Source organism: Stenella coeruleoalba (genome assembly GCF_951394435.1).
Source record: "Stenella coeruleoalba genome assembly, chromosome: 2".
Taxonomy (NCBI): domain Eukaryota; kingdom Metazoa; phylum Chordata; class Mammalia; order Artiodactyla; family Delphinidae; genus Stenella; species Stenella coeruleoalba.
In genome coordinates, this window is record NC_137147.1 from 174,460,742 (window position 1) to 174,479,475 (window position 18,734).

General features: G+C 53.1%; 1 protein-coding gene across 16 annotated transcripts in view; it reads right to left on the bottom strand.

Moving 5' to 3' along the window:
- FRMD4A (FERM domain containing 4A) overlaps nucleotides 1–18,734 on the bottom strand; it is a gene marked incomplete at its 3' end in the record, with an annotated part of 767,390 nt that overhangs the window by 7,187 nt on the left and 741,469 nt on the right. For 15 of the 16 annotated variants that reach the window (XM_079914365.1, XM_079914366.1, XM_079914358.1 and 12 more), the window contains 6 exons: nucleotides 15,738–15,966; nucleotides 13,268–13,324; nucleotides 11,649–11,886; nucleotides 10,692–10,859; nucleotides 7,968–8,836; nucleotides 5,561–5,657 (listed from right to left, as the gene is read on the bottom strand). In XM_079914365.1, coding sequence (XP_079770491.1) covers nucleotides 5,561–5,657; nucleotides 7,968–8,836; nucleotides 10,692–10,859; nucleotides 11,649–11,886; nucleotides 13,268–13,324; nucleotides 15,738–15,966 — 1,658 coding nt within the window. Of the gene's footprint in view, nucleotides 1–3,204; nucleotides 3,275–5,560; nucleotides 5,658–7,967; nucleotides 8,837–10,691; nucleotides 10,860–11,648; nucleotides 11,887–13,267; nucleotides 13,325–15,737; nucleotides 15,967–18,734 lie in introns of those variants that run through there. The other variant, XM_079914363.1, reaches the window with a different exon arrangement.

Here is an 18,734-nt window from a genome sequence, read left to right on the forward strand (position 1 = left end):
TTACATGGGAAGCGTTGCCAACTAAGTGATGATAAATCTTCTTGGGTTATTTGTATTTTAATAACACTTAATATAATTAAGTGTTCTAGAAATTGTGTGAAATTCCTAGAAATCTGATATGTCTTGGTATAAGGTTATCAGTCATAATTCTGGTTATCTTAAAATATTGTCTGTCAATCACAGAAATAACCAAATTTCCTTGTCAATTCCATTATAATGAACTCTCATCAGATCTTTAGCACTGGGCATTTTTAAGTTCTTTTGTCATTGACAGACAGTTATTGTTTTACTCTGACGCTTTTGCAAAAGTGAGATTCATGGCAAGGAACCTACCAAGAACTCTTGACCACCACGTGGCTGCCACAGCACAAGGGGCCAAACCTTGGGTACGTACTTCACACCTGATGAAGGCTCCACCTGACTTCCGGTCCCGTGCAAAAAAGCTGCAGCCCTCAAACCAATCAAACCGACCAGCCACCATCGAGACAGACAGACAGACTGCTTCCTCCCAACATGTCAGACCAAGAGCGTGTCTGCCTTTCCATTCTGCCTTCCCTCTCTGACCGTCCTTTTCCTAATTCTCACGCTGTGAAGGTTTTTATGATTCTTGCTGTCCATCTTTTTTGCTTTGCTCTGGCCTGGAAAGATAATGCCACTGTTCACATATCTAAGGCCATTGCAAAGCGGGCTAAATCTAACCTCAAAGACTCTGAATTATCACGATGCCAGTGATTACACTGTTCTGTCCATCACAGACTGCTCCCTGATTTCCAATGCCTCCGTTTCTCTGGACCAAACAGCCAGCCCACCTTTCTGTTGTGTCCCACTCCCTAACCCTGGGGATCTACTTCCTTGTCTCTGGTTAACACCCCGGGGAACCCTGCATCCAGGCTCTGTACAAAGAAAGGGACGCGAGGCAAGGGAAAGAGAATAAAACCACCTGTGCTGTCTACAGACCCTTCAGGTGTACTGGCCTCCACGGCTGTCACCTTTTGGGGCCCGAGCCACAGATGGAAACGGGAATTACCGGGAAGCATTCAGTGGTTCAAAATCTGCTTCCTTTGGTGCAGCCCTACTCCGCCGGCCAGGAGCTGATACAAATGAGGCCACGACCAGGAATCTCTCCTTACCTCTTGAAGATTCCAGAATCTGCTGGTAAAGCAACAGCTGCCCAATGAAAATCCCTAGACTCTCTGGCCAGAGTTGTTCTTGAAAATAAGAGAAGCCTCTGGTTGATTATCCTTCAGCTGAACAAGGAGATGCCTGTGCTGTGACCAGCACCGCCTGCTGCACCTGGATCAACACTGCTGGGGAAGGTGAGACTACTGAACAAACCAGTCACTCTCTTAGGCCAACAAACCAGCCCACGGGATCTTTCTTTGGGGATTATTCTGCTTATAATACTACAGCAGTCGCCGTAGTGTGCTGTATTCTCGCAAAAGCTTTAAATGCAACTTTGCAGCCGCTAGCTACCAAGCAAATGATCTCCCTCAGAACAGAACATCAGAAAAGGAACAAAGAGAATGACCGACTGAAAGACCATGAACCCAGTGCCGTGACCTGTGAAGACCACACAGATTCAGCAAAAAAAAACCTGGTAAGAACTCCACAGCCATAGCTGGGAGTAGCGCTAATGCCTTAAACTTGGATCACTTCTCTTAATTAGGCTCAGAGTCTGATGAAAGGGGGTAATTGTTAAAAACAAGACAGCAGACTCAAAATGAAGTCACTTAGGCTAGGTTCCATATCACCAAACCGAGACTTAACTTTATAGTTTCAGCTCCCCCAGAAAGGAGTCTTTAACCAGTCAAATCGGGACTCGCCGGATCAGCACGTCTGCCCGACAGACCCCTGCCGTCCCCTAACGGAGAGCGACTGGGCTACAACCAACCCGCTTTTTCACCTGGTGTAACTTCCTCGTTCCCGCTCCTTTCTGCCTGCATGTCTTTCGTTGTGTACAGCTCCTTTCTATCTGCCGGACCGGAGGCTGCCTGATTCATGAATCACTGAAATAAAGCCAGTAAGCTCTTTCAGATATACTCAGTTGAATTCTTTTAACACCATCTTCCTCTCAAAGGCTCAGCCCCTGTTTTCCGAATCCCCCATCTGCCAGCTCAGGGCACTTGCAGTAAAAATTGTTCCACGTCTCCCCACTTTGGGTCAGGATCTTGTCCTACCCTACTTTTCAGGCCGAAGTCTCGCTCTTTCTCTACAGCAAAATGACACTCCGCTGTTCCCCAGACACCCCTGCTTGTTTCTGCATCTGTGCTGCTTTCGCCCTTGAACTGGCCTCCACCCTTCGAGACCCCCTCCTCGCACCCCGGGCCTTGGAAGGGATCCCTCTCCCCTTGGAAACCTTTTAGCATTTTGTTTAAAGTCTCAGGGTATTTAATACGTAAGTGCTGCAAGAATCATTTTTTGATTGAATAAACTTACCACTTTTTTTTTAGCCACTTCTGAATGGTATCTTTTTTAGTTAACCCTTGAAATGCTCTTAATTTCAATACCTTGTCTCCCCCTGAGGACAGGAACCAGACCAGGTGTTCGTGTTTCTATGCCCGCTGTAGCAGGGCTTTGCAAATTCCAGCGTGCATTTGATTCACCCAGGGATCCTGTTAAAATGCAGATTCGAATTCAGTATGTCCAGGAGTCTACCTCCTAACAGGCTCCTGGGTGATGATGAGGGTGCCGCTCGTCGGTGGATCACAGTTTGGAAAGCAGGGCCCTACGGCACTTGGTAGAGTGCACAGCCGTCACTCAAGAACACTGGAATGACATGGTGGGTGACCAGGTGGTTCTGGATGAGCTCAGTCTGCCCTTGGCGCCTTGAGATATAAACCGCATGCTGCTGTTCTTTTCAACCAACGTTGAGTACTGAAAGTACCCGTAAAAGCTTCTACCAGTATCTGCATGTACGAAGAGCCTGGGGAAGTCTAAAACATACTCTGTGGTCTGTTCTGGGAAGGAGCAGTGGGGATATCTAACACACACACACCTGATGTAAAAAACATATAAACATCGACTTCCACGTGTATCTAGAAATAAGACATGAAAATAACGGCTTCCACACCACTCGGATGTTTCCTTCTGGAAATTATGATACATACGGCCAAAGGCAACACAGATGCAGCACATCTGAGATCACAGACTCATGAACAGTGAAGGGGGAAGGCTGTAAGAATGAAACATGCCCTTACGATACCTCTATTCATCAGTACTTTGGTGAGTTGGAGACTCAGACCCATCCATAATGGGCGAGTTTTCTGTTGCTTCTCTGAACCAAGGAAAGCAGAAGGAAGAGAAGAGAGGTCAGGTTAAAGAGAGGAGCTGACACAGACACGATGAGTAGCTTATTAATGCACTGGAAGGCCCAGCTGACTACGCACCCAAGCGCTAGTGACACGTAACACAGGCCGTGCACAGCCTTCAGCCCCCTCGCGGGCGTCACAGGCCTCTTTAGTTTTGTTAGGAAGGCAGCCAGGCTTTGGCACTTTTGACCCATTTCTTATTATCACATCACAGAGAACAGGTATTGTTCGTTAATGATAATTCAACTCAATCTGATAAAAGAGTTTAAGGACCAGAATTCCTTTTTGTTTCAAATTGTTCTCGAATCCTCACTAGCTGTGTGTGATCAAACATGGGCATGTTCCCAGATCCACTCCAGGGGAAAGGCAGGTGCTCATAAGTTCCAAAGCCTGCTGTCCGTCAAGTAACAGTCATGTATTGAGATCAGGTGAGACTGGGTGTGATCCAGAAAATTTGGAGGAGCCAGAAAGACAGCCTGACATCTGAAGGTCCTTATCCGGAGTGACATGGGTTAGCCAGTGGAGGTACCACAGACACAGAAGACCTGTCATTCTTTCTATGAATCTGTCTTCTTGAAACTCTTGGGCCCTAAGCCCTGCAGCAGCTGCCTGACCACACGAGCTAGAGCTGGGGTGTGGATGGTACGTAAGGCAGTGTTAGAAGGGTGTGTAATAAGGATAGGGGTACCTGCTGCCCAACAGCCAGGCAGTGGGAGTGGACACAGAACACCGGCAGTTGGGACCGCAGGGTCTGTTAATTCGAGAGCGTAAGGGGCAGCGTGCGGTGGGTCGGTGATGGATGGTCAAACCTAAGTGCCTCAGCATCCCCTGGAGGGCGCTAACACACAGACCGCCGGGCGCCACCCCGAGTTTCTGATTCAGTGGGTCACGGATGGGTCCGACAGGTGCATTTCTAACAGGACCCCAGGAGATGTTTATGTTGCTGGTCTGGGGTACCACGTTTTAAGAACCACTGGCTGGGTGGAAAAAGACGAGGCTTCGGGGTGGGCCCACGGAGTGCAGGGCTGAAAGTCCAGCACCGTCCAGCTGTGCGACATTGGGAAGACACTGATTTTCTCTGAGCCTCATCTATAAAACTAAAAAAATCTGGGCACTTCCCTTGCAGGATTGCAGTGAGGATTATATGAGCTCAGCTATGTTAGCAGAAGCTTCCAGCCTTTGAGTACACAGCAATCACTCAATAAATGCGAGCTCCCCTTCTGTCAAATACTAAGGCTGAATTAAAGCCTGGTTTAAAATCGCTAGAGATAAATCTGCAGCAACAAAACGTGTCTGCCGAGAACAGAGCCTGAAAGGAGGGGCCGGTTCGGGTCCTGTAGTTTCCCTCTGGTGTAACTCACAGCTGTCAGAGTTTCCCAGACATCCCCACGGATGCCCCAGCAAACGAGAAGCTGAATAAAGCTGGATAAAGGGACCTCTTATTCCTTTAGCCAATGGATAATGGTAGAATGGAACATCCACTTAAGAGTCCACGTCTTAGGAGCAACGGAAGAGGCGGGGATGGTGAGGGGAGCAGGAGGCAGGTCGCGTGTATCTACCGGACTCTTCTGTACATGAAAACATCCTAAGTGTCCATGAGGTTTACTGTGCTATGTGGTGTTCTCTGCCTACATTTAAAGCTGAAAGAGGAGCCGAGTTTTGGTTTCATCATTTACTGTGGGCCACCTCTTCAGGGTCTCAAGGTACCCGACTGTTCTGAACAAGGGCTTGGCCGGGACTGAGACAGAATCTGAGCCTTCTGCTTTTTTTTTTCCTTAAGAAGCATCCTGACACCAAGACAGTGGACACACTGCCAAGCATGCAGAGCAGCAGGCTGGGGCTCAGGCCGGGGGTGGGTGTGGGTGGGTTCCTGAATCTCTCCTTGGCTGGCCTGGGGTGATCGCAACCCAAGTCCAGTGCTGTCTGGAATTCTGGCCAAAGAAACACACTGGGCTCCCTCCACATTTTGAGGACCATCACCAACTTTGAAGGAGAGTAGAGAGAATTCACCCGAATAAAGGGACGGCGCCGGAAAGGAGGGGGTGGAAGGTAACAGCAGTGCCTGGGGCTTCTCAGGAGAGGAAGAAGTTCCCAGCGCTGTACGTCGTTCCCGGTTTTCCAGTACCTCACTCTCCTGCCGATAAACCCTCTGTCACTAGGATCTTACACCTGCTATGCTCTAACTGACGAAGAACGCGGAGGATCACTGCTAACCAGGAAGGGAGGGTCGGAGGTCTGAAGGGGGAACTCACCCGGTCCGCCAGGTTAGGATGTGGTGAGGGCTGCCGGGGGGCGTCGCTCCAACTTCACTGGACGGCGTTGAGCTTCTCTGGCTTTGAGGTAAGGCAGCTGCGTGTAGGTGGCGCAGAAGAGACACAGGTCAGACACGGGACAGTAAAGGAGCTTCTTTCCAGAGATGCTGCCTGTGGCCCCGTGGCAGGGTCCCATGGGAAAACGTCCACCCCTCTCCTCTCCCCACGTTTGGCCAATGATGTTTTCTCCCCCCAGCTGTGCAGCTCCATTCTGAGTCAAGCTCGCTTGGGGTCCTAGGTCCCCGCTTTGCCGCTGGGAAGTGGCCACAGGGATGGCGACAGTCCCCACTGTCCTCGGAGGGGGGCCTGGGCTGGCCTAGCGCAGGGAGGACCTGTTTCTCTGCACAGGGCGTTTCCAGATACGGCCCCAATGTTAAAACTGTTCTTTATTACGAACAGAGAACCTCCAGAAAGGTTGTCTGAGCTTGTGGTCTCTGCCGTTTTAGGCTTGTAATTTACCATGTCAGGACCCTTCAAATGGGGCAGGGCTTTTCAAAGCTCATCCAAACCCGACCACGTGGAGCTTACTGATGTGGGCAGGATTTATTTAGTTGGGAAAACTCAGTAGGAAGTAAATCCTACTTAAATGCGTCCCTCTGCTTCCTTGGGAATGCAATCTTTTTCATTAGGATGCTTAGTCTAAAATACGTTCCAAAAGATTGACCGAATCTCTTAAGGTAAAGCAGATCTACTAGACAAGTGCTACAGTTGCAACAGAACATAAATACTCCTGACCTGTCCAACCTCAGCTTCTCCTAATAGGGCTACAGGGGACCATGGTCTTTAAATGATACACATAATACATTCATTATTCTCAAACTCCTCCTAGGAAGCTGATGGCATAATTCACTGGGCTGGTTTTACAGATGACAGGGATCTGGAGAAGGTTCTCGGACCCTGCAGTCCACGGCTCTCCCGCGCTTGCGTGAACCGCATTTATTCCTGTCTCTGCAACCTGACATTTGGCAATGACATGATAAACGAGTCACTGGGAGTCTGGGGAGAAGTTGCAGAAGCCCTGTGAGCTGGCACACCCGGGCAGCCGGCCGGTCCTTCCTTTTCGCCCTATTCTCCCCAGGCCCCAAGAATCTCCTTCAGTCCCCCAAAGAGGAACCCCCCCCCCATTTTCTGTCTATAAGATCACTCTCCCTTCCCTGGATTTCTGCCCACCCTTAACCTTCTTTCCAGTCGCAAGTCAAATCCTGACTTGGACTTCCTTCCATTTGCTGCTCTCATTTTATCCTGATACTTTAAAAATCATTTTTCATTATGTCTCAGAATCCTCTCCCACTTACTTTCCTACAGTCAGTGTGATGCAGTCTCTTTTTAATTGGCTTTTATCAGGCGATTCATGATCGGGCAGCATCCCATCTACCAACTAGAAAGGCGCTCCGATCAAGTCTCATCACCGCACAATCTCCCCTCTTTGTGGGTGCTAAGATATATAAATGAGTGAGCGTCTGCTGGAGCCGAAAACCCCGCAGGGACGTGGAGACTGCTGGACACTTTTTTTTTTTTTATCATCGTTATTCTTTCCTGGAGACGGAGTGGGAAGGGGATTAACTTAAGGGAGAGAACGGGTTTCTTCCATGTTTCACTTGATTCGGTACTGCTCGACGCCCTGAGTACAAGGATATGCGGTAACCCTTCCTCTGATGATGAAAACTTTAAGATGTAACAACGGGGCATCAGAAGCACTTTACAAACATTACTTTGGTCAGAACATAACATCAGTGAAACGAGATCTCGAGGAGCAGTCTCGAGTTTTCCGGGAAGTCACCAGGGGAAGTCACAAGCAGAGCTCGCCACTTCATTCTGTAGCCGGTCTGTGCCACCTGGGGGAGACACTGGCCAAATCTCAGGGCTTCAAGTGTTCCTCTCCCCTGCAAGGGTACCGCTCAGGTCTCTAATCCACTGCTGCCTCTCACCTACTACTGTCGCCCCCTTCACCAGGGTAAAGGCGCACCTTTGACTGGATAAACCCTGAAAGACACGGACTTCACCCACTGCTTGGATCTCCGTCCTTACAAGGACAAGTGGCTGCGGGGATGGTCTGCACCCCTACTCAGGAAGCTGATATGGGAGACGGCGGTGCGCGCAGTCCGCTGGGCTGGGGCGGGGCTTAGGATGCGCTGCCCCACCCCTTCCCAGGTCTGCCTCACGCGGCAAAACCTAGGCTCGAGTGGGAGGGATGAGGAAGGAGGGGAAGGAAGGTCTCACACACCTGACAGCTAGGTTTCTAGAATTAACCATCTCTTCTTCCTGCCTGCTCTAAGAAAACCTTCAATCCCCACCAGTTCACCTCCACACCGACCAGGTGCGCGCCGAGCCGTCCGCCCCTCCTCACCTGACGTGGCCTTGCACATCTGGGGCATCCTGGTGACCCTGCTGTGCGCCACGAAGGTGCTCTGGGAGGAGGCGCTGTACTGGGAGCCGCCGTCCGAGGAGGCGGAGCTGGCGTGCGACAGGCGGCTGTGCTCCTTGTGCGAGGCGCTCGAGCGCTGGTACCACTGGCGCAGCTCGTCCGAGACGGCGGCGCGGCCCGCGCCCTTGTCGTGGGCGCCGCCGTCGCGGCCCAGCGACGGAGTCCGCAGGATCTGCGAGCGCGACGGCGTCAGGCGGCCCGCGTCGCCCTCGTCGCCGCCGCGCCAGCTCTCCCGGAACAGACCGCCGGCCGTGTACGAGTTGGAGGTCTTGAACTGCGCCTTGACGCTGTAGTGGCCCTCCTGGTCGCTCTCCAGGCTGCGCACCACCACGGGCGTGGCGCCGCCCTCCACGTACAGCGGGTACTCCTTGATGCGGTACTGCGAGCTGGGCTGGCTCTGGCTGTGCAGGTAGACGCCGTGGCCGTGGCCGCCGCCGCGCGCCGCCAGGTTGGGCATGCTGCCCGAGTTTGCCGCGCCCAGCGCGCCCGCCGCCCGTTGCCGCTGCCGCTGCCGCGCGCGCGCCTTGGACGGCGAGTCCTCGGCCAGCGTGGAGTAGTTGGCATTCATCTGCGCCGGGTAGTAGTGCTCCGAGCTCGAGTGGCTGGTGCACGACGAGCAGTCGTCCATGGGGTCCGAGCCGTTGCTGCTGCGAGTCCGTGGCGTGTAGAAGTCGGGGCTCCCCGTGTCGTTCTCCGAGCCCAGGAGCTTGCCCTGGGACTCCAAGCTGGAGCTCCGGTGCCGAAAGTGCAGGGCGAGGCTGTGCAGCCGCGTGGGGCTGAGGTCCACCGACCTGCGGGGAGACCACGGCGCGCTGGGTCTGGGGGCGCCTGGGGGAGGGGCTGGCGGCTCTGCGATGCTCCGATCGTCGGACTCGGAAAGAGTGCGAGGCCGCAAGGCCCAGAGCCTCCCGCAAACGCGCATCTAGGAGAGCGAGTCTAAGGGCGGGGACCCTGGGGATCCAGGTGCTTCCCACCCCTCCCAGGTGAAGACCAGCCGGGAGCGGACGCTGATCCCCGGAGGAGAGCCGGGCCTCCGCCGTGCTTTTCGATTCCGAATGGGCGATGGGGACAAAGTGCCCACGTAAGGGCTTCTGAAAAAAGTATGCCAATAGCCAGGTTTTTTTTTTTTTTTTTTTCTTTTAAAGGTGGAAAGAGGTTCTATAGACACAGCGAACCAAGATCATCCCCGTTCTGGTATTATGTTAAGCCAGATGAAATGCCCATTTTTGTAGGTCAAGAAACAGCCCGGCAGAAGCAATCATGGTTCCACCCAGTACTATTATGAGTACTGGACAGATTTCCATTTCCCCATGAACACTTGTCTAAAACGGAAGGTTGGTGGCACATGGAACCCTTAACAATGACGGATGCAAATACTTACCTCTCCACTCCTTTGTTTACAATCCATTCTGCTCATTGCAGCCACACGATAAATGTCCATCAATATGGCGGGGGGCAGAGTACAAGGACTCCACAGAAATTCACCGTGGCTGGGTTGACCAAGTACAGGAAGAGGCGATTCCCAGGGCTGTCACTCAGGGTAGACTGCGAAGTGCCCACTGTATGGCCCTCCTTGACTCGGGCCTCAGTTTCCTCTCTGGTCCCACCCCGCTCCATCACTTTGTTCTGGCCACACCGGCCTCCTGGAACATGCTGAGTGCAGGCCTGTGTCTGGGGCCTTGACCCTGCTGTTCCCTGAATATCCTTAGAGCTTGCTACCCCCCTCCATCCAGGTCTCTGCTCAAACGTCACCCTATTAGATAAGCCTTCGCCGATGCTCTCCTTTAAATGGTCTCTCCCTTCACTCACTTGCCCTGTTCATTTTCCTTCTCAGTACTTATCACCACTGACTTATTTCTTTACTGTGACTCTCTTCCTACTAAAACGTCAGTCTGATGAGGGCACAGCGTGGTCTGTTTTGTCCACGGCTCTATGCCCAAGAATGGTACCTGGTACATATAGGCACTTGATAAATATCTGTTGCGTGAATGAGTGAATGAGAGAATGAATGGACAAGAGACTCTTGCCTGGAGAGCTCAGTCGTACCCTACATAAATGGTTCACCACTTAGAGAAGATCACACCATCTGTCCTTTGAGCTGCAGTCCCTATGGATTTTAAAGTTATAGAGAAAATGGAGTGATGACTTTGGTTTTGCCTCTTTTTAGGAGAGGAAGGTGTGATTCACCGAAGCCTCACGTTTGCCTGTTCCTTTTGCTCTTGAATGAATTTACACCTTGGGGCATTAAAGGAAGTCCAGGATACATGAGGACTGTCCAGTAAAGATCACCCCACCAGGGCGAGGTTGTTCTGGCCCTGGTGCTCTTCCCTGCTAACCTGGGGAGCCGTTCCGGCCTCCACTTCTGTGGCTTAGGAAAGCTCCTTCCATGCCCACTGTCTCCAGGGGATTATCCGTCCGACTCCCGGTACCCACTGGGCGTGGACAGTGGGATATAACGTGTCTCTTGGCTCCCACGGGCTTCCGGCTGCCAGCTCAGTTCTTGATTCTGGTTCACTTAAAGAAGAACCTACCTCGCTGGTTCAGTCCTGACTCCAGCTCTCGGCTTATCTGGGCCAGCGTGGGTCCAACAATGCCAAAATTCTACAAAGGCAGGTGTGGTCTAGGGAGGGAGATGGGTGGACTCACCTCGTGGAATGCACGTAGTGGGGACTCCGGACTCGGAGGTCGGGTGTGGACGGCATGCTGCACTGCGAGTTCCAGGGCGGGAGGCTGCGGATGGGGCTGGTCTGCAGGGAGCTGCCTCCCCCTCCCGCTTCAGCGCAGCTCCCCGTGCTGGGGAAGCGCTTGTGGCTACTGCAAAGCAGAGGAGGCCACGCTGGTCACTGCCAGACAGAGCTGCACCTTCTCGAGGGTCGCTGACTATGTATGGCCTTGGGCCTTCAATCTCGGTGTCGGGAAGCTTGCCCGGGACTCCCCCAGAAGTGGGTGAGTCCTCTTCCCTGACGCCCAGAGCAATGTGCGATGAAGACCCTCACCAGCCTTCTCCGGGACAGGCAGTGTGACTGTTCTGCGGAGCCCCTCCCCTGAACCACAGTTTCTGTTTTCTAAGAGATATTTACCTGTCTGGGTACCCACTGGGAGCGTCATAGGACATAATGAAAGGAAAGGAGAAGAACAGAGCAGCAGTCCAAAAACGCTTTCGCAAAGCCCTCTCTCCCACGTCAGCTGAGTAATGAGCTGCTGATACACAGCTAAGGTTACAGCTGTCCGGCTCCAGAATTCTCTTGGCTGATAATTCAGGATTCTGACCCACTCTGGGATTCTTAACGAGTGGACTCTCTCATTTGCCACTTCGGAGTACTGCTGCCTAAGATTTCCTAATTCATTAATTCCCATGGAATCTAACGACATTCAACACGTGGATTGGGAGCCCAGACCCCCGTTTCCCTGGGAAGGACGAATCTGCACCTCGAGCATGTCAGCAGCAGAGGGCGCTGTGGCGCAGCCCTGCTGAAAGGCAGCGCCAGGGAGGCGCACCCAGGGCGGTGGGGATCGGTGGCTTGAGGATGCTACTTAGAACAGCCCTGGGAGTCTGTCCAAGCGTGGACAGTGATCTCGTGTGGCCTTCCCGGCCCAGCTCACCTGGAGTGACTGTGGGAGGAACGCTTCTTGACCTTCTCGTAAGGCTCATCTAATGAGGACTCGCTCCACATTTTGGGCTTTATGGGCGACTTGTCATAGTCGTTGCGGTGATAGTGCATCTGCCTGAGTCCCTCCAGGGACTGCGGAGGGGGCGGCCGGTTGTGCGACGGTGGCCGAGGAGGGAGCCCTTTGTGAGGGGACTGTAAGGGGGACAGTGTGCTGGTGACCTGAGAGTCTTCTGCACAAAGAGGAAAGAGAGGAAGTGAGCAAGGGTCATCCTTCCCGCCTACCCCCCCACCAGACGCCACCGCCCTACCCCAACTCCGCCCAGACATCAGCCGTCAGCGGGCACGTGCTACAATTTCACTCTTTTACCCTCAGATCAGTAAGGAAAGAGCCCCTGGCAGGAGCAAGCCTGCGATGGGAGTTGGGGCCCATGTGAAGCAACAATGCCCCTTGGGAGGTCGGGGTCTGACACATGGGGAGGAAACTGATCACAGGCGATGCATCGACCTCAGCTAATGACAATCTATACCTCCCCCGTTACAGAGGAGTCTCCCTCAAACGTTCCCGTTTCCTCCCCTGCAGAGACTGGGGCCCACAGAGGCCACAGGCTGGATCTCTGATATTCAAATCATGCCCCCTGCTCCCCTGCAGGCCTGTCCTTTCCTTCCACCAGTGTAATGAATTAAAATATGACAATCTGATGGCAAATAGCGGGGCCGAGACAACTGGGTAAATACCCCGCCAGCCGTTCCCCACATCAGCGTCAGTGATTATTATCCTTGCAGTTATTATGATGGCTAGGAGCCACGCAGATCTTTCATGTTCTCTGTCTGAATCGCCACTTACACTGCCCGCCTGAGGTTTCCCTAAAGGGCAAAAAATGTAACTGCCACTCAACAGATCTCCACGTCATTAATGCCTTGACCTCCCCAGGTTGGGTTTAAATCCATGGGAACCTTCTCAGAGATGCTTCTGGGTTTGGAATCCCTTCTTCCCCGATGTGTGGTGGTGGTGATGATGGGCTGGGGGGAGGGGACGGGTCACTTCTGTTTTTGTAAGAATTTCCCAGGAAAAGATTCTGAGAATCACTAGGGTTTTAGAGGTCAATGGGAGACAAGAAGACAGTTTCCTAGGCCTGAGCAGGCGTGTAAAGGGACATCTCCCCTTCACTTTCACTGTTTCTCGGGAAGGTGCGGAGGCGTGTTTGCTTCTGCCTGCCCCCAGGCTCTGCTAGCAGGTTTCAATCTTTGTGACCCAAACCAATGGCCACCTCTTTCCTCCAGAAATTATAAATACTCCAAAGGAAACTATGCGTGGTGTTTAAATTGTCTGTTCAGGTTAAAATGTGGTTTTGGCCACTAAAAATGTAGAACACCATTCACGATCACCTTAAATCTTACCTCCGGGCCACAGGACATAACAAAATTCCAACAGACGTGTGTTTCTGTAGCTCCCACCCTCTCTCAGCCAAACAGACGACCAATGGGAAATGAAAGAATCACAGGGAACCCGGCACCATGTTGGTCTGGCTCCTGGCTTTCCACTGGGCTGTCCCACACTACACACAGCTTAACACCAGTTCCGAGTTCTCAAGCAGGAAACACACAACCTACCATCTTCTAGAACTAGGGCATCTGACAGGGAACTGTCTTCACTGGCAATATTTCCATCTGAGAAGACAAAAAGCAAAAGTCTATGAGGTGAGCACATCCCTTAGACAAAGCCCTCTCTGTGAAAAGAGTGGGTTTCCCGCCATCCCATACCCTCCTCTCTCAGAAAAAATAACCATGAGACAATCAAAATGCTGTTGGGCATTTCTTTTGACAGTCCCTGTGGTGGGTCATGACTCACCCCCCATCCCTGACACTGCAATGTGCCCGGTCTTTGTTTCATTGGCGACAGCAATGCTCAGCAGTTTCATATCCGATATAAGGGCCACCTGGCCTGGCCGAGCCACGTCATCGCCCCAGCCCATCTCAGGGCGTGTTCTGACTCAACCCGAGGAGGTGAACTGCCGTTTGTTCTACACGAGCGAGCGGAACTAGGGCGAGGAGCTTGGCTTGGCTCCTGTGGCAGTAAATGGCTTCTCAATAAACTTCTTGAATCAGCAGAGAAAACAAGCTTCTAAATAAATACAGCTTCTCTCTCCAAAGCCTATTCTCATAGACACTATGCAATTAACCATGAGAACACACCCAGATGGAGACACAAAGGGAATCCTCCCCCTGTAACAGCTGGGGAAACTGAGGGACGTCTAGGGAGGCGTGGTTTGTCTGAGGCTGCGCTGCTCTCCTGGCTAAGTCAGCAAAAGGTGCCGGGTCTTTAGATTCCAAGCTTAATGTTTTCTCTCTTCAAATAACAAACCAGGCTAAGGCGAGGAAGAACATGAATCACTCCTCCAATTGAAGTGGGCGCGTCGTGTGATGAAACGTTATTTCAAGGAGGCAGCAAAATGGGGAAGGTACATCCTTGAGCGGTTAAAAATGAACGGCTGCGGGCATAGATGGGACCAAGCTGGTCAGAGCGATTTACAGACTCTGCCGGCCGTCCTCACCGAATGGCCGGCAAACCACGCTCTTTTGTGGTCGACCAGCAGGACCTCCGTCCCTCCGGTGCCCTTCCCAGGCTCTGTCAGCCTTGCTGATGTTTCCACAGTGCTGGGACCACCGCCCCCCCCCCCCCCCCCCCCGCCAAGTTCCTTCAAGGGGGCAGAAGGAGGTCCCAAGAGGCATTAGACAGAGGAGGGCTGGCTGAATGCAGCTCTGTTAGGGAAAGTGACAAAGTCTTGGCCAGTGACAAAGGGGCGAGGTGGGGAAGGATAGTTATTCCAAATTACCTAGAGCAGAAGGATTTTTTTTTATGATCCCTCTCACTTTTAACTAGGAATTCGCATTATTCATATCGCTTGATGAACTGTGAACAATTAGGAGACACGACCTTGACTAGCATCTTGGAGTCACCAGTAAATCATCCCTCCCCCAGGATGCCCACATTTTTAGGTCGCAGCAAAATATATCAATATATGTAACGGTGGTAAAATACACATAATGTACAATTGACCGTTTTAGCCATTTTTACTGTACAGCTCGGTGGCATCAAGTACATTCACATCGTTGTGCAGCCGTCACCTCCATCCACCTCCAGAACTTCTGTCATCTTCCCAAACTGAAACTCCGTCCCCATGAAGCAGTAACTCCCTGTTCCCCTCTCCCAGCACCCCCTGGTAACCTCTCTTCTACTTTCTGTCTTCCTGGAGCAAAAATATTTTAAATGTGTATAAACTATGAAAGAAGACTTGATATATATTTAAAAGAATTTGGTAAACAATAAGCTGTATTCAGGGAACTATATTAAATTATCCGGTAATAACCTATAAGCTTATAACCTATAAGCACCTGAAAAAGAATACACGTATCTATTCTCTTGGGAATCACTTTGCTGTACACCTGAACCTAACACAGCATGATACAACACAACTATACTTCTATTAAAAGAAGAAGAATTTGCTGACTTACAAACAAAAAAAAGGATAATAGTTGGAGAGACTTGACGGTTGGTGGTGAATTCTGGGGTATTTCCTACTCGTGTTCACCGAATATAATCCCCACCCACTCCTAAACCCTTCTGATCAGAGTTTGGGGCTCTAGACCACCAGAGGGGGGCAGTCCAGTCCTCCCTAGCTTAAGCATTGGGACAGGAGCCCCTGGAGACAGAGGAGGGCTGCGGGGATGCTGGCCTCAGGGTACCTGAGCCACCCACCTTTCCTTCCAGACCTGGGTAGGGTGACCAGGTCTCTGAGGACCTGGGAGCCTGGGCTGGCCCCGGACTCAGCTCCCGGTGAGGGTTGAGAGGAGTGTTCTCCCAAGAGGCCATCAAGAGGAACAATGATCATTTGATTTGTGTCATCCCTTCTTTCTAGTTTCATTTTATGGATGGAAAAATTAAGGCACAGGGTAGTTAAGCAGCTTGCAAGGTCGCTCAGGGGGCTGGGCTTTCGGTTCATGCCTTGGACGAAGACCCAGTCCTCTGAGGGTCGGTGGAGGGAGGGCGGCACCCACAGTGGGGAGTGGGCTTGGCACTGACCTTCGATGATCAGCGAGGCCCGCTGGGTGGGTTTCTTCCCAGACTTGACGCGGTTCTCGTTGATTGCGCTTTCAATCTCCTGCAACTTCTTCAGTGCATTCAGGTAAGAGGTCTTCCTCTGCTTCTTCAGTTTTTTGCTGACGTTAGGGTCACTGGCCAGGCGGCGGGCAGCCTCCGTAATCTGGGACTGAATGGCAAACTCCCGCTCCAGGCGTTCCAGCTCGGCCTCCTGTGAGAAGCAGACCACACGTAAGGGGATGCCGAGCGGGGTGACACCCGTCTTTCTGCCCCGCGCCAGGCCAGCAGCCTCCGTCCCTGGAGGCCAACCCGGCCCCGCCCCGCGGCGGCCCGCCCCTCCGGTCCGCGGCAGCCTGGACCCTGGACACGCCCACTTTTGAGACCCTCGGCCCCTGTTCCATCCTGGAGACACGCACCGTCCCTGAGAAGCGGGGAGCTTCCTTGTTGCAGGCCTGGGGGTCACTAGGGTTCATTTCCAAGGTCTCCAGCAAGGCTCTCAAAGACTCAGCCTTCCTGGAGATCCAGAGCCCACTGGGTTGGTGTTTCCTTCCCATTTGGGGCAGAGGGGGCAGCGCTATTTTCAGAGTGGCCTCTGTCGCGCTTTGCTGTGGGTTTGCTAACAGGGGGCTCCCATGGCTGCCCCCCTGCACACACGCCCTCTGCCTTTCGTATTTTTTTTTTTTTTTTTTTTTTTTGCGGTACGCGGGCCTCTCACTGATGTGGCCTCTCCCGTTGCGGAGCAACAGGCTCCGGACGCGCAGGCTCAGCGGCCATGGCTCACGGGCCCAGCCGCTCCGCGGCACGTGGGATCCCCCAGGACCAGGGCATGAACCCGTGTCCCCTGCATCGGCAGGCGGACTCTCAACCACTGAGCCACCAGGGAAGCCCTGCCTCTCGCATTTTCAGCCCTTCATGCGGGGCCTCGCCCGCACTCACTCACGCGTCCTCTGGAAGCTCTTTTCGCAAGCTCCGGCTGTCTGCTCACGCTTGCCTCTACGTAAAACTCCCACTGGTGACCAGCGGCCGCGCCCCAAGTGTGGACGGCCGGTGGTGGAGCCGGGTCCCCTGCTCCTTGGACCACTCTTAGGCACTCCCTCCTCTCCTGTGTGCCTCCCTCCCTCCTCTACCCCTCACTTTGGCAGAAAGGAACCCATAGATGAACATTCCCTCAAAGGGAGTTTTGGACCCGGCAGAACCGCAGCTGCGGCTGCCAGAAGATGCCTGGTGGACCCAAAGGATGAAAGCAGCGCCAGCGTATTAGCGGTGGCTTCTCTGCGGCTCAGCTGGTGCCTTTTTCAAACGCCGACCAGCGAGGCCAGCGGAGCCCAACCACGCATCTTGCTCTGGGGGGATCCACGGTCTGGCTAAAGCCCAAAAGGAACGGATTTAACCGCGGAGGAGCAGATCACCAAGTTCGCTGGGGCCAAGAGACCTTCCAAATTACAGGCCGACACAACAGCCTCGCCTCTCAGCCCCACGTGCCAGGCTGGGTGCCTCCGTCAGGTACAAAACTCTGAGGTGGACTTCACCTCCTCTTGAGCACTGAAGGGAGGGGGCCTAGGGGTGAGAGCGGGAGGTGAGCATTAAAGGAACCATTATTAACATTAAGGGTCTAATAAACTCCCCAGTTCCCGCAAATGCCCGCTGCGTTTCTTCCCTGGAGAAGAGTGGCGAGGTGGACTCCTGCCCGGGGCCTTGAGACACACAAGTCACCAAGGACAAAGGCTCGCAGCTGCTCGCGGCTGTCAGGGCAGCCCTGGCCCAAGACGCCGACCCGGGGTTCTGTGGGAGCCCAGGACAAACGCTTGCTGCTTAAACCGAGCCAAGGACGAGGCTGGCAGCCCAGCTGCGCAGATGGCTGCCTGCCGTGTGAACAAGGACGTCAAGGGCATCCCGAGGAGAAACAGGCATTTCCCAGCGGTGTCTGCAGGGACGGGTGAGGAGACAGGGATGCAGCGGGATTCTCAGGGAGCGTAAGTCATCTTTCACTGTAAAGTGTGAAGGAGGCGGAGGCACCACGAGTAGGTGTGATGGGACCTTGGGAAGAACACGGGGTGCAGGCGGGTGGCGCTCATACATGGGGGTTCTCCCCCGGATCCTTTAGTGCAGGTGTCTGCCCAGCACAAGAGGACTGGAAGCTTCCAGGCAATTCGGATGACAGCTGGGTTTGAAAAACACTCCACCAGATGGTTTCCTAAGTCCCACCGGCCTGCACCCCAGTTCTGACCCCGGTAAAGTCCCAGGCCCAGCCCCAGCCCAGCACGCCTTCTCCAACACCTCCTCATGTTTACTGAGCGTCCAGCAGGTGTCAGCGCCGAGTTGAATATTTTCCGTCCACTGGCTCTCTTAATCCCAGCGACAGCCAAAGAAATGAGGGATCCGAACTTCATTTTACAGAAGAGGAGAAAAGCGCCTCCAGAGCTGGGTGAAGCATTCTGGCGCATCCAACAGTGCTCCCAGCACCCGGGGATGGGGACCTGCTATCACAGATCTCAGGAGACTGAGCCACCCCTTCCGCTGTCTCCAGGGCACATGTGTTCCCCTCTCAACTCAGCCGCATGCTCACCCACTGCACGTGTCATGTGAGAACATCGGTTCCTCTCACTTTATAAAAAGACTAAATACGCACTGAATTCCTGTCTCCACTGGCTTCGATTCCTGCCCTTTTCAGCCCTCTGCTCGATAGCATTGTAATGAGTAACTGTATTCGGAATAAATTTGGAAAGACATTTCCTGGACGTGCCCCCAGGGCCTGAGGTGTGCCTGGCCTTGAATTTCTCTTGGTTTGAGACTGGATCACTTATTAACCAGCTGGAGACCCAAGGCTCGCCTGCCCCCAGATCGGAACTCTCCAGTCCCAGCCCCCACCGAGGTTTAGTCCAAAGAGGGTAAAGTGAGGGGTGCTTTGGGAAGGCGCAGCATCTTGCTCAGGCTTGGGCAGTGATGTTAGCAGCCGGGTGGGGTTAGGACCACCGAGGC